The sequence below is a fragment of the Lissotriton helveticus genome, chromosome 10 (assembly GCF_964261635.1).
Source record: "Lissotriton helveticus chromosome 10, aLisHel1.1, whole genome shotgun sequence".
Classification (NCBI taxonomy): domain Eukaryota; kingdom Metazoa; phylum Chordata; class Amphibia; order Caudata; family Salamandridae; genus Lissotriton; species Lissotriton helveticus.
Genome location: NC_136071.1, coordinates 600,314,988 through 600,329,450, shown reverse-complemented (window position 1 = coordinate 600,329,450; position 14,463 = coordinate 600,314,988). Strand labels below are relative to the sequence as shown.

Below are 14,463 nucleotides of genomic sequence, written 5' to 3'. Positions count from 1 at the left end.
CAGACTGTGCCCCAACCTCGCCCTGTTTCACTTTTGTTTTTGCTGCCATTTTGTTGTTGTTGTGCCTCATAGCCCGTCTCTCCACCCCGCTCCCACCTCCCAGCTGCTCCTCCCTCCCACAGATAGCTATAGATTGTCACGTCAGTTTCTGCGCTGTGACCGTCCTGACTCGCTCAGAAGCGGTCGCTCCCTGGCTCTTGGTATCGTAGCGCTATTCCGCTCATTGTGCTCACTGCTGCTAATAATTAATTTGCGCATTGCTGGCATTATTATTTGTGGTATTGTAGCGCTATATTGTTTTGCATTGCTCTCATTGCCTGCACTATCATTTGGAGCTGACTGGTATCGTAGAGCTACATTGTATTGCACTGCTCGCATTTCTTGATAAATCATTTGTGCCGATTGTGCTGGTGCCTCTGCCCATATCTTAGCGACATCACAGACTGTGCCCAAACCTCGCCCTGTTTCACTTTTGTTTTTGCTGCCATTTTGTTGTTGTTGTGCCTCATAGCCCGTCTCTCCAATCCGCTCCCGCCTCCCGCCTCCCAGCTGCTCCTCCCTTGCTCCGCCCCCTTCACTATCTACATATGTCAGAGCAACAGACGCGCAGCGTCCACGCGCAGCGGTCGCGCCCATGCGCGACGAAGGCGTGCCAAAGGTAAGCCCGTCTACGCCCGTCCGCGCCTGGACCGCGCCCAGCGCTAGACCCCCTGGTCCTCGCAAAATCCACTCCTCCCGCATTAAGTATGACACCGCTACCCTCTCAGCACTCAACTCCGGCCGTATCCCAGACTGCTACCAAGCCGCCCCAGAACACACCCATGGACCCTTCACCTGCCACTCCTGCAAGTACGACTGCATCAGGACCCTCGCCAAACCCACAAACTCCAAACAGAGCTCCAACACTAACCACCTGAAGTGTATCCTGCTCAATACCCGGTCGGTCCACAAACACGCCACTGAACTATGGAACCTACTAGACACCACAACGCCGGATGTCGCCTTTCTTACAGAAACCTGGATGAACGCTTCATCAGCGCCCGACATCGCCATAGCCATCCCGGCTGACTACAAAATCATCTGAAAGGACCGCATCAACCAAACAGGAGGAGGCATCGCCATCGTCCATAAGAACACCATCTGCATCACGACCAGTTCCGACGACAACCTCGCAACCGCCGAACACCTTCACTTCCAGATCCACACCGACCCTAAAACCACACTCAGAGGTACCCTCATTTACAGACCCCCGGGACCCCACACACAATTCAGCGAAGACATCGCCGACTTCATCAGCCCACACGCCCTCCCCTCCGAGGACTACATTCTACTAGGAGACCTCAACTTCCACCTGGAAAAGAACGACAGCCACACCACCTCCCTTCTGGACAACCTCGCCAATCTAGGACTCAAACAACTTGTAGACACCCCCACCCACTACGCCAGGCCCACGCTCGACCCAATCTTCTCCTCCAGCAAGCACGTCTCCTTCAATCACGCCACAGAACTCCATTGGACGGACCACAGCTGCGTTCACTTCAACTACAAAAAGACCACAACCCATAACCACCCACAACCAATACCCCGCAGAAACTGGAACAAAATTACCACCGACCAGCTCTTCACATCGCTTTACCAAAAACCCTCCTGCTAAATCATTGGACCCAAATCAAGCAGCCATCAACCTCACACAATGGATCACCCATAGCGCTAACGAATTAGCACCCTTGAAAAAGCATCAAATCAAGCAAGGTAGCAAAAAAGCCCCCTGGTTCAATGACGACCTTAAGAAATCCAAGAAGATCTGTCGAACCCTCGAGAAAACCTGCCGAAAAAATCCAACCACGGACAACTTGGCCACCTTCAAGAACGCCACCCGCAAACACCACCAGCTGATCTGATCCACCAAAAAATCAGCATTCAAGGACCCACTCGACAACAACGCCCACAACAGCAAAGAATTATTCAACATCGTCAAAGAATTTACCAACCCCACCGCCGGCACCAACGACATCACTCCCTCTCAAGACCTCTGCGACTCTCTAGCCTCGTTCTTCCACAACAAAATCACTGACATACATAACAGCTTTGGCGACCAGTCCACCCCACCCACCTCCGAACCAAAACCCCCCTCCAACAACCTTTGCGCCTGGAACCCAATCACCACTGAAGACACCTTCCGCTTGATGAACTCCATCCACTCCGGATCGCCAACCGAACCAAGTGTCCACACCACATTTTTAACAAAGCAGACTCCATTATCGCACCCCATCTCCGTGATGTTATCAACTGCTCCCTCAACTCCGCTACCTTCCCGGAAAGCTGGAAACATGCCGAACTCTGCGCCCTCCTGAAGAAACCCACAGCAGACCCCACCGAACTAAAAAACTACCGCCCCATTTCGCTCCTCCCATTCCCTGCCAAAGTCATCGAGAAAACCGTCAACAGTCAACTCGCCGCCTTCCTCGAATCCAACGGCTCCCTCGACCCATCACAGTCCGGCTTCCGAGCCAAACACAGCACCGAGACCGCCCTCATCGCAGCAACAGACGACATTCGTACTCTACTGGACAACGGAGAAACAGCTGCCCTCATCCTACTGGACCTCTCCGCAGCCTTCGACACAGTCTGTCATAGCACCCTTATACAACGCCTCATCAACGTCGGAATACAAGGAAAAGCATTAAACTGGATCATCTCGTTCCTCGCCGGAAGAACCCAGAGAGTCCGCCTCCCCCCTTTCAAATCGGAAGCCACTGAAGTCATTTGCGGCGTACCACAAGGATCATCACTCAGTCCCACCCTCTTCAACGTATACATGAGTCCCCTAGCATCCATCGCGCGCCAACACAACCTCAACATCATCTCCTACGCTGACGACACCCAGTTGATCCTCTCCCTCACCAAAGACCCAAACACCGCCAAAAACAAACCTACACGAAGGGATGAAAGAAGTAGCCGAATGGATGAGGAACAGCCGTTTAAAACTGAACTCGGACAAAACGGAAGTCCTCATCTTAGGATCATCCCCCTCCGCTTGGGACGACTCTTGGTGGCCACCGGCCTTGGGCAACGCACCCAAACCAACGGACCACGCACGTAACCTGGGCTTCATCCTGGACTCCTCCCTCTCGATGACCAGACAAGTCAACGCCATCTCATCATCATGCTTCAACATCCTACGTATGCTCAAAAAAATCTTCTGTTGGATCCCCACCGAAACAAGAAAGTCGGTCACACATGCACTGGTCACAAGCCGACTGGACTACGGAAACGCCCTTTACGCCGGAACCACAGCCAAATTACAGAAAAAACTCCAACGCATCCAGAAGGCCTCAGCCAGACTCATCCTTGGCATCCCCCGCCAAGCTCACATTTCCGGTCACCTGAGAGACCTCCACTGGCTCCCCGTCAACAAGAGAATAACGTTCCGTCTCCTCACCCACGCACACAAAGCCCTCTACGACCTAGGACCCAAATACCTCAACACGTGCCTGACCTTTTACACCCCCACCCGCCAACTACGATCGTCCAATCAAGCCCTCGCCGCAATTCCACGCATCCAAAGATCCACCATGGGGGGAAGATCCTTCTCCTACTTAGCGGCCAAAGCCTGGAACTCTCTCCCCACCCACCTCCGCCTTACACAGAACCACCTCTCCTTCAGAAAACAACTCAAAACTTGGATATTCGATAAGTAACGCACCCCCCCTCCCTCAAGCGCCTTGAGACCCTCTGGGTGAGTAGTGCGCTATACAAATTCTTGACTTGACATCAGTGGTGAGGTTAACTCTGCTTTTATCTATATGGTTTGCTGTGGACCATTTGTGTTCCTAATTGTGACCTTCTGTTGCCTTTTTCGTTGTTCCTGACCCAGCAGTCCGTCGAAGCTTAGGCCATACTCCTGCTAAGCCTCAGAGCCCCAAGAGAGCTCTTTATATGGTATAGTGAGCTGGAAAGTATTATGGTGAAAGGAAGAGGGTTTTGCAGGCAGGCACAAGCTTGAAGAGTACTTGCACCACTTGCTTCCGCCCCGGTCAACACTAGTCCTTGGCTTAGTTGACTTAATTGCCAATTGTGTTGCTTTGCTTGCTGAATTCCTGGGCTCTGGTTCGTGTTCTTCTCTTCAGTCATTGGCCTCAGCAACTGCCCTCCATTCGTTTGCCCAGACCTCTTGCTCTAGCAAGCCCAACCATGTCCTGTTCTACCACACGCCCACACCTCCTATCCAGCTTTCCTTACTTGTGGTTGAAGACCAGGGTGTTTCATTCGGCGGCAGGCACTGCCAGCAGGCTGAACCTGTCCAGACTAAGCCAGGCCTCACCTTACCAGGAGACCACAACAGTGGGGCTTCAGCAGATCTGAAACAGCTACAGCAGCGATGGTCTCAACTATGGTCTCTGCGTCTGTGCTGCACTGCTGGTCAACTAAAAAAAAGAGATCATTTCATACACTCAGCAAGCCTACAGACATGAGTCAGTGAATGACTTTTAGTCCTGCAGCCATCTCATATCTTCTTATAGTGATTTAATATTTAAAAACCTTCTTCCAAGATTCCTTCTCATACTGAAGTTCTGTTGCTAGTGAAGAAATAGTTACTAACAAGTCTTATCCAGAATTAATATTTTCCATAGATTCATGGTCAGTCCTTGTAGCGCCTTGACGCCTTGGGGCTAAGTTTGTGCTCTATAATTCAATATTCATTCATTCATTGTATCCCCAGTAGCTATATTGCCACTTTCCTTTGATTCTACTTAAAAGGCATTTAAGGTGGCACTGCCATTGTTGACTTTTATAGGATACCATGAATAAGATGGCTAGAAGTATGGGTTCTAATGATGCTAAAATACTACCAATGGTTAAAAGATCCGCAGAGGTGCTGGATAGAAAAGTCAATTGCATCCTCTATTTCTGTGGAAGATATAAATCCTAAAGAAACATTATTTTCTACTTTTGTTTTGGTACGAGAAGAGCAGTAATCGGACGCGGCACAAAGGAGGCTTGACAAGGCACTCCTCAGCGGCTCAATTCAACATACAATTCAACCAGATATTCTACTCAATGGTCCGCACTGATTGTCTTTGTAAGATCGGTTCAAGACCTGTTCTTCTATACGTAATTTTTGACACCTTTGATCGTATAAATAATCGACTTCGACTACATTGGGAATACTCTAAATATTTCAGTGTCAATATTACTTTAAATACTGACCTATTGAAAAATATTTTACGATGTGGGAGAGTTGGACTCCTTTGAGGACCTATGGATGACATATACAGTCTAGGCCCTGACCCATAAGAATACTTTCTTGCCTCATGCCTGTTAAGCCACAAGAACGTGAAAACGTTATCAATCCACTTGAAGAAGCCTTGAAGAAGTCACTTGTGTGACGAAACACATGTCGGCTGTTTTCTGTATTGCAATACAAGCTTTTTCCAAAAAAGATTCTTTGACTCCTGGTCTCTGACTATGTTTTTGGACAACAATGTATATGGTGACAACACCATTGATTTACTAATTGTTGAGTGCTTTGGTACATCCGTTTCCCCTAAAGATCTTCTTGTGCTTCCCACTACACTGTGACAACTAACATCAAATATGCCTTCTGTCCGCTTTTTGTTGGACTTGCAGACACAATGTAATTGAAAACTTCTTGATCTGTTTGAGTTACTCAGGGAGTGCAGCCCCATTGAATTGATTGTTGTGTACGCTGATTGCAAATAGTGCCACCTAATATCCTGTTTTATTACATTTCTGTTACAGATCACTCAAAATTCCAGAAATGGATTCGCCACAAAATCTTAGGTAAGCCTGTTAGAAGGTTTCTAGTAATATTTTTAAAATGATGTTCCTTGATAATAGGCAATATTTAAAACTGAAATAAGGTGGGTGCACTGGGCAAAGCGGATGACAAAACTGATGCTCAAATGGTTTTAAGGTTGGTTTCAAGGTTGGAGGACAATAGAGGTTAGAGGTGGCAGGAGCATCTGAGGATATAATATGGTCTAAAGAAAAAGAGCTATCACTTCCCACAGTACAGTATAGGGAAAGTAGGAAGCGAGATATGAAAGTGAACTTGACGCATTTATTTCAGAGATTGAGGCAATTAACACCAGGGGAGTAAACTAGAAAAATATCAAATACATGAAACGTTAGCTTCTAGAGGTGGTGAGGTGATAGAGCTATGAAAGGCCTATCAAATGAGACAGAATATTAGTCACAGAAGAAAAGAGGCATCACAAGGCAAGCTGTGGCAGCTGATGCAGATGAGATACATAGTGAGGAGAGATCCTAAGGTAGGAAAAAACATATAGAGAAGTCTTGAAGAAACTGGTAATAAAGCATCTTTGACATGATTTTGTGCTAATTTATAGTACAATTATCAATTGTGCTAATTGTTAAGAAAGGTTGGAAGAAAGGCTGTTGCATTACTGAAGTCTAGAGATAACAAGGAGCAGGAACAGCAGGTCAAGAAAAGCTAATAAAGAAAATAAGTATATTTTAGACTTTAAATTGAAGAAGAATGGTCATTAGAGAAGTAAAATATTGTAGGATTTAGCTTTAAAGGGAGGGCTACAGAAGAGAACGAGTGGACAAACAAAGCAAAAACAATGAATGATGCAGTCTAAAAGTGGATGAAAGCTACAGTAAACTGCTCTGACATGCAAGAAGCACCAGAGGCGGATGCAAGAGGAAGCAATCAGTGAAAATGAGCTAGCATTTTATAGTACATTGTTCGTGAAGTGACAAGATCTGAGGCCCCCTGCCGCACTCCTGATCAGTGTCCAGGCAGTATGGAGTATCAGATGCTCAAAGAAACTTGAGAAAAATGGGGGCATATTTTAAGAAAAGTATAAAAGGTTGGCAAAAAAAGCAGTTGTCTCAAAGAGACCCAAATTAAATTATATACTGTCTGAATCCAGGCAATGATATTCCTAAATGTGACTTCGGGGCTGGATTTTCATCAAGAAGAAGTATTATTGAGCATGGAGAGAGCAGCCTTTCACCAGGCAAGTTGCATACGCAAGTATCATTCGTTGGAAGAGAAAGTTCTGTATGGGAAAGAATCTGCATTGGTGCATGTTCCTTAAGGTCCCCACAATCAAAGAAGCTTAAAACCACTCTCCATAGGGATTTAGCTTAAAAGGTCCTAGAGGGTTAAGGACATTACTAGTCAAACCAGAGAAGGAAAGGCTCACAGTTCTGATCTGATGCTGAGACCTATTTCATCAGCTATTCAACCATCATCAAGGACTTTTGTCGTCCATGCAGATCTTATGTTCAGAAGTAATGCTCTCACCTTTTTTCAAGACATGGTTATTGGGAAGAGAGAAGTCCCCATTGCAAAACAATCATCATACTTTTTCATAGAAGCAATCATTTTTATTGTTGATGAGGTTCAGGTTACAGTCATGGAGGTTCGAACCATTAGGAGGTTTCCGATGCCGTTGTTGTCGTTGATGAGAGACACGCATTCTACATCATCAAACACGTTTTCATTGTTGTTAATATCCCTCCTTGACTTTGATGCCAATGAAAAAGGTAGTAATATCTTGACATCTGTTGGTATGCATCTAGTTTGAAAGCATGATTCTTATGTGTGTGTGCATTCTGTGCTTAATTCCTATATCCAGTGTTAGGGCTTGAAAAGCACTTTGTTTTCTTCAAATAGAAAGTGTGGGTGTCAACCAATGGCAAGTCAAATGGCTGACTATGACATTAGTGTTAAACCCACGTTGTCCCCACTTGGATGCCATCATCAGATTGTGTTTTTCAGCCAAAGGTGTTCAGAGGCTCACATGGTGCTCTAAGAAAAGCAAAAATTACATCACCTAAATCCGAAACATTAAGGGTTGTAGAGACTCCACCAACGGATGTTACATTTGCTGTGCACCAGATCACATAGAGAATGTGTGGCATTTCATTTCTCATCTTTAACAAAATACCTAAGTTGGTTTGTAGTGCTGTAAAACATTCCCATTTATAGACTTTCATATTACTTGTGCCTTCTGCAAGACAACAACTATATCTATTGTATAGCGTGTGTGCATTCAAAGTAGAAATTTGAAAATTTGGAGACAAAAATTATTTACTTGTGTCATGGATTTGGAGCTAAGTGATCTTTGAATTTACCCACTGAATCCTGCCAGAATCAGTGGCCTGCCAAGTTAGAGACAGAGCACTTCAAGGCACTAGTCTTTACGTTCTGCGAGGAAGTGTGGGAAAGAAGATGCAGATCTTTCTGAAGGCATGTTCTTAGAGGTACATAACATATACCTCTAGTTACATTTTACTTGAAAACTCACTAGATACCGCTTTATGCCATCTTTGCAATCAGGTTAACAGTCTGGTAGAAAGAAAGAAGGAATCATTTGTATTTAGCTACACTTGAAATGTGAGGGCAAATTCCTACCACCTGCTGAAGCCATCACAAATTAAACATTGATTTTGTGTTGTTCACAAGTATGGAGGAAAATCATAAGGTAAAGTGTACAAGTGTGACTACAGTGCATATCTTCTATGTATGTTAGTACAAGAAATTTCATAAAGTTTAGATACTATGCCATTGAAAAAGAGCATCAAGTTGATACCCCCATATTGGTTTTATTTGTTGTGTGAAATACTTAAGATGCACACTTTTCATCTGCATGCCAATCTCCTTATCCAGCGCCCTCTATGACCTACTTGTCCCCTTCCACTTTCAACTATTTTCTGTGCATCTGGTTTTGAGTAGATCTTTCAGTCAACTTTCTCATCTGTGTGTGTGTATGTGTGGTTCCCTCTGAAGCTATAGATAGCAGAAAATGAAAGGCAGTGCTGGTGCGCAGTTCTTAAATAGCACCACAGAAACGATGTCAAAACTTGAGATATATAAAGTGTACATCCAGTTTAAAAGTTTATAAAGCAAGCATAAACCATTGAGGGCACATTTTAAAAAAACTACATTGTGAGGCATGGCTAGCTACGGATGGAGGAATGGAGTAGGCATACTAGTCTGGGCCTACCACCTAACCTATGTTTTAGCCACGAACATCATGGGCCATGACCCCATAACCTTATCTGTAGAATGGGAGATCTCAGTGGCTACACTGGTATGGACAGGATAGACTCCTCTTTCGGTGTGGACTCCCAACAGCGCCAGAGATTAGGCTACAAGACCAGGATGTAGAGTGCAAGCTGTACTGGACGTAATGTGACAACTGGCAGAGATGGTGCCCTGGTAGTGCAACCGACCCAGAGTATCTGGAGATAGTGGTGCTCTTCAGATTCTGGCTTCTAGAGAAGTGAGTGTGGCTATCCACAGAGGACACATGGCGATACCCAGTTCCCAGCACGAGCACCACACACACTGATTAAAAAAGGAAGAGCTGACCAGTGCTGGAGCAGTACGCCTGTAAAGTTCCTGCAGTGAAATTGGCATCAGACCTGATTCACACAGGCTGAATAGAGAAAGGGCTGGAGGAGTGGAGAATTCTTGCATCCATATAACAGTGAATAAAGCTGCACGGGGAAGAAGTGGCGTCTCTGGCCTTCATACCCTTGGAAGCAGGTCAGCCCTTGTGGGAAGAAGACATACTAAGGAGCCACTACTACAGCAGAAAAGGTGATTGAATGCAGCAGAGGATGGGTCATGTTACATTGGCAGCACTCTGAAAGAAAGGCAAATGAGTCTACATCCACATTGAGGAGGGACGATTAATTGAGCAAGAATATCTAGAGGCGAGACCCAATTTGGAAGGTTATGTAAGTCTGATCAAACTTGAATATGCTTGCATGTAACCTAGAAGGTCCAGCGGGTGTGTGCCTGTTCAGGTTTTCTTCCTATTGAGATTGTTCTCCAAAGCGACTGCATTGGCAAAGGCAGTAAAGTGATGGCAAGCTTAACATGCTCATAGGTAGAGCCATGTGGCTAGTAGTGTGCGGCCAGCAATTGTATCCAGCAGAAATAGTAGGGATATATGTCATAAGTACACGCATTTATCCAAAGTAAGGAAAATGCATAAGGAACTTCATAACTCATTTACACAGAGCCAATTACCAGACAGTCTGACGCAGTTCAAGGCAATGTTGGCATTAATCAAGAGGATCTCCACTTCCTTGAGAAATAAACTCGAAAGTGAGCAACATCACAACTGGTTTTAAGGTATGTTTTATAGAAGTGATGGAGACCCAGCTTGTCTATTCTTTCCCACAGAGAACAAGGAGAAAACAATTACTAAGAAATTGGAGGAACATCAGATGTGGGGAATGATGTTTTTGCTACATAAACAAAATAAGGACTCCAATTCAAGCAGGAAGACCTTGAAAATAGGTCTCTAAAAGAAATAATATTTTAATAAGGGGCTTCTCAAGAGGTGTGGAAGGGCAACATATTCAAGGAATTCTACCAGATACCCTGCACTGTATCAAAGGATAGACCTGGGAATTCTCATCCAAGGCTCGATTGCCCACACAGAGTTGCTCTCAGCGGGCCTTGCCCCAACATACTGACCCGAGTCCATTTCCACAAACAGATGGAGTATCCTGTGGTGCTGACTCAGATGAAGAGTAACTTTACTTTTTTGGGCCTCAAAGTACATTTTTCAATGCGTTGGCTAACAGTACATTGAAGAGATCAAGGAAATGCCCTATCACTGAGTGCACCTTTCTGCATACTCTTACAATAGAAGGAGAAGAAAAGATACCTATGGGAAGCAGAGAAAATCCTGGGAATGGACAGCATGAACAAATTGACTAGATAAAGGCTCTACAGTTGTGCAATGAGTTGTATCGAAGTTATCTCAAATGGTGAAGTCTCAGTGGAAGTGGGGAGAAAGCAATCAGCAAAATAAGTTGCAGCTACCAAAGTCGGAGTGTTGCAGCATCTGTGAAATGTTTGCGAAGAGAAAGGTATCACCCTGGAGTCGTCCGAGCAGCTGTGAGACCCAAAAACTGGTGTAAAAGAGATAGGGCTGCTTGAAACACCTGAGTTGTTCAGGGGGAGTAGTCTCAGTTAATTTGTACATGTTAAAGTCGGTATAGGATATTTTTTAATGGGATTGGCATCGGTCCTAATTTTGTGGGGGTCAGTGTTGTGGAAATCTTCTTTGTTGAGTTAGTTTACATAGCTATAATGGGGACTCAAATAAGCGTCCTCTTACTGCTGTGTTTATGCTCACTTTCTTAGGCATTCACATCTTATGGTGTCGCTCACACTAGAAAGAAAAAAGTAGCCATTTTAATGCAAGCATTAAACACTCCGGCAAAAAGCTTAGTTGTGCTGATTTTGTTGCATGAGAACAAAAAAGATGTCTACTTTATTCAGGAATAACATTTACTTGAGGAAAGACTGTTTTCGTCGTCATAGGTTTAACTGGTTTTCACAGCAGTACTTCTCCTTTATGATCATAGTGTTCAATTTTTACAAACCCAACTTTGGACAGAAAATAATTCCTTAAGGATACTAAAAAAGAAATTCTCCAGTGGGTATGATTATTGGGGAAGGTATTTGCTTTTTTATGCATACCACAGAGGTCAGGAAATTGATGAGACCAGGGTGGACCTGGGTGTTTCTTGTCGGAGCCTCTGGGACATCGAAGGTGCATGACGCATTCAGCATCCTTAGGTTTCAGATGTCACTTTCTCCTCGACTGCATACTGTACATAAAGAAGGCTTTATCATCTAATAATACGCAATTGCCGAGCTACCCAGAACTCCAACACAGAGGTAGATTAGAAAGTCTTAATGTTTCCATCTCATTATCCATATCTATTACAGGAGTTCACACTCAGATGATAGCGCCTTAGGGACACACTTCTATGCAATAGTTCAACTAAAAAGCTCAGGAGTGAATAGCTGCATATCTAAACTTAAATGACAAGGCAGGGTGATTGACAACATATTGTGGGGGACACTAACGGCAGTAGTCTGAGGGCTTGGCCAGATGCCAAACTTAACGGCCGTCTAATCACTGATCTTCTGACCGTGGCCTGGAATCCCCAGCCTAATCTGGTGGACAGGGGTGACAACTAAGTCTCACACAGCCACTCTGATTACAAAGATGCAGGCCCCCATGCCTCAGGAAACCCCGCGACACTCACCCCTGTCGGAGGATTAATATGGCAGCATGCGTGGCCTACTTCACGGGTAGAGAGTCGTCAGTGGAGACCCCATTGGCGTTGCCTGGAACTTGTCCCCACCCAGGTCCCTGAAGTTGAATACCAGGAGGCTGTGGGACATCTCTCCAACTCAGCTACAGCAGTTCAGCCCTCCTCTGGGTTAGATTGATGTAGTCTCCTGGCAGCAGACTCGAGTTCAGACATGGTGAGACCTGGGCCTCATGAAGGTCCTAGAAACAGAAATGAGACTTTTGCCAAGACTGCAATCGATGGAGTAATTGAGGGCGGAGTGTTTATGGTTCCACACACCAGCCCCGGGTGTAGAATTTAATGTATAGATAGCAGTGTTTTAAACCATATGTGCAGGATCTGGTGGGAAACTCATTTATTTAATGCCCTTTTAACCCATCATACAAGCTTATCGTAGAAGAGAACACCTGCCTAGTGCTGAACAGGGACACCTCCCTGCTCCCGATTCCTGAACCAGGAGATGCTATGACCCATGCACACTGTTGAATTGAGGGGGCAGGCGACACACAGACTCTCAGTCCAAACCAGGAGCAGCATTTTAGAGAATAGTCCAAAAGCAGAGTCTACATCAGCCGAAATAACACCAAATATATAATTTGCTGCTTCAAGAATATCTCATGCAGCAAACCATTGTGCATCCAGCAAAATTTCAGATTGGATAAGCTGGCCCTAGTTGAGTCCTCTGCACATGCTACAAACAATGTAACGGTTTGAACTAAGGCTAAATGAGGTATTTTACCTAACGACGAACATCTGAGGGCATCAGCATCTGAGGACCTCCACAGGGTCTGCATGCCACTACAGGCTATAAGTTTGGTCCGGACAAACCAAACATGCGTCACCTCTGGCAAAGAAACAGTGCCACTGACTTATTCCAATCATGACAGGTGGCAGAATAAATAAAGATCAATCTATCAAAAATCTCCTCCAACAATCCAAGACCCTTTGTGCCAACATGAGGCTAGTTCTGTGTACCTTTGGTCGGTCTCCCTCTCAACCCTCCTGGCTTCTGAAGTTGCATACTTACAGGAACCTACCCCAGTAGCAGAGATACTTACAGTTATTAAAAAAGTGAAGGTGGTATATCACCCAGCCAGCTACACTGCACACTTTTAAAAATGCTTTGCCCCACGGTTAGCACCCATCATTGCTGAGGTTTTCAATGGTCTGACCCACTCCCAGTGCACTGACCATGGCTGAAGCAATAACCATGTTAATCTAAAACTTCATAAAGACTCCACTTTATGCCCGTCATATAGACCAATTCAGTATAGACACGAAGATATTTGCTCAAGTCCCACGCTGTTCAAACTACTTTTATCCTGTCCATATCCACTAATAACACCAAAAGAGCCCTCAATTTAATAGATCTGGCCCAGAAATATCATAGAGAGGCGACCGTGTTTTCTTGGAATGTGGAGAAAGCATTCAACAAGGTGGATTGGGGTATGGTAAAGGCGACATTAACTAGAGCTGGTTTTGGAGAAAGATTTAGAGGTATACCTCGCTGTGGATCAGAGTGTGAGTAAATAGTAGTCCCTCCATAAAAATAGTGATCCTTAAAGGCACCAGACAAGAATACCATCTATCCATGATGCTTTTTTGTGCTTTATTTAGAAACCGTCATGCCGAAAATGCGGGAACATGGGGAATTCAGAGCATCCCATTTAACCAATACACTTTCAAGGTGTCGGCCTTTGCTGATGATATTCTTTTACCATTAGCAGTGCCTCACCTCTCCTTCCAGGGGGCCCCACCCCATCCTGGAGGAATTTCGGGTGCTGGGTAGCCTTCAAGTGAACTTCAGTAAATAGATAGGTTGATGATTTCTGGAAGGAAAGAAAATAGCTGTTGCCCTAAAAAAATTAGATCCCCTTTCAATGGATGATACCAGGATTTACATACTTGGGTATTACCCTAAACTTCAACATTTCATACACGTCTGCTAAAACACATATGCACCTGTGGCACTTCCACTTTAATACCCTGGCTGCAGAAATTATACGGATGGGTAACAGTTTTAAGATGCCCCTGCAGACTATGACTCTTGGATCTCTTGGACAGCGACAGGGCAGATCTAGAAATAGACCAGAGTTAACAATTTGGAGCCGACAGGTACTTGGAATATCAAGGACATTAGTATCATATGAGCTATTGTGTGAAGGGCCGTTTTGTTTGAGGGAGGTTAGGGGTTGTTTGCCCATTGGAAACCCATTGGAAGAACTTGACATACTCAAGAGAAAAGGTTCTACAAAATGTTGGCCAAAACTTATAACGCTTAAAACCCATGTAAGGCCACATGCAAGGCAGAATACACTATATTATGGCCCTCAT

General features: G+C 44.9%; 1 protein-coding gene across 2 annotated transcripts in view; it reads left to right on the top strand.

The window, feature by feature from the left end:
* ADCY9 (adenylate cyclase 9) overlaps positions 1-14,463 on the top strand; it is a 508,932-nt gene that overhangs the window by 481,869 nt on the left and 12,600 nt on the right. For both annotated transcript variants that reach the window (XM_078663127.1, XM_078663126.1), the window contains exon 10: positions 5,764-5,805. In XM_078663127.1, coding sequence (XP_078519253.1) covers positions 5,764-5,805 — 42 coding nt within the window. The remainder of the gene's footprint in view (positions 1-5,763; positions 5,806-14,463) is intronic.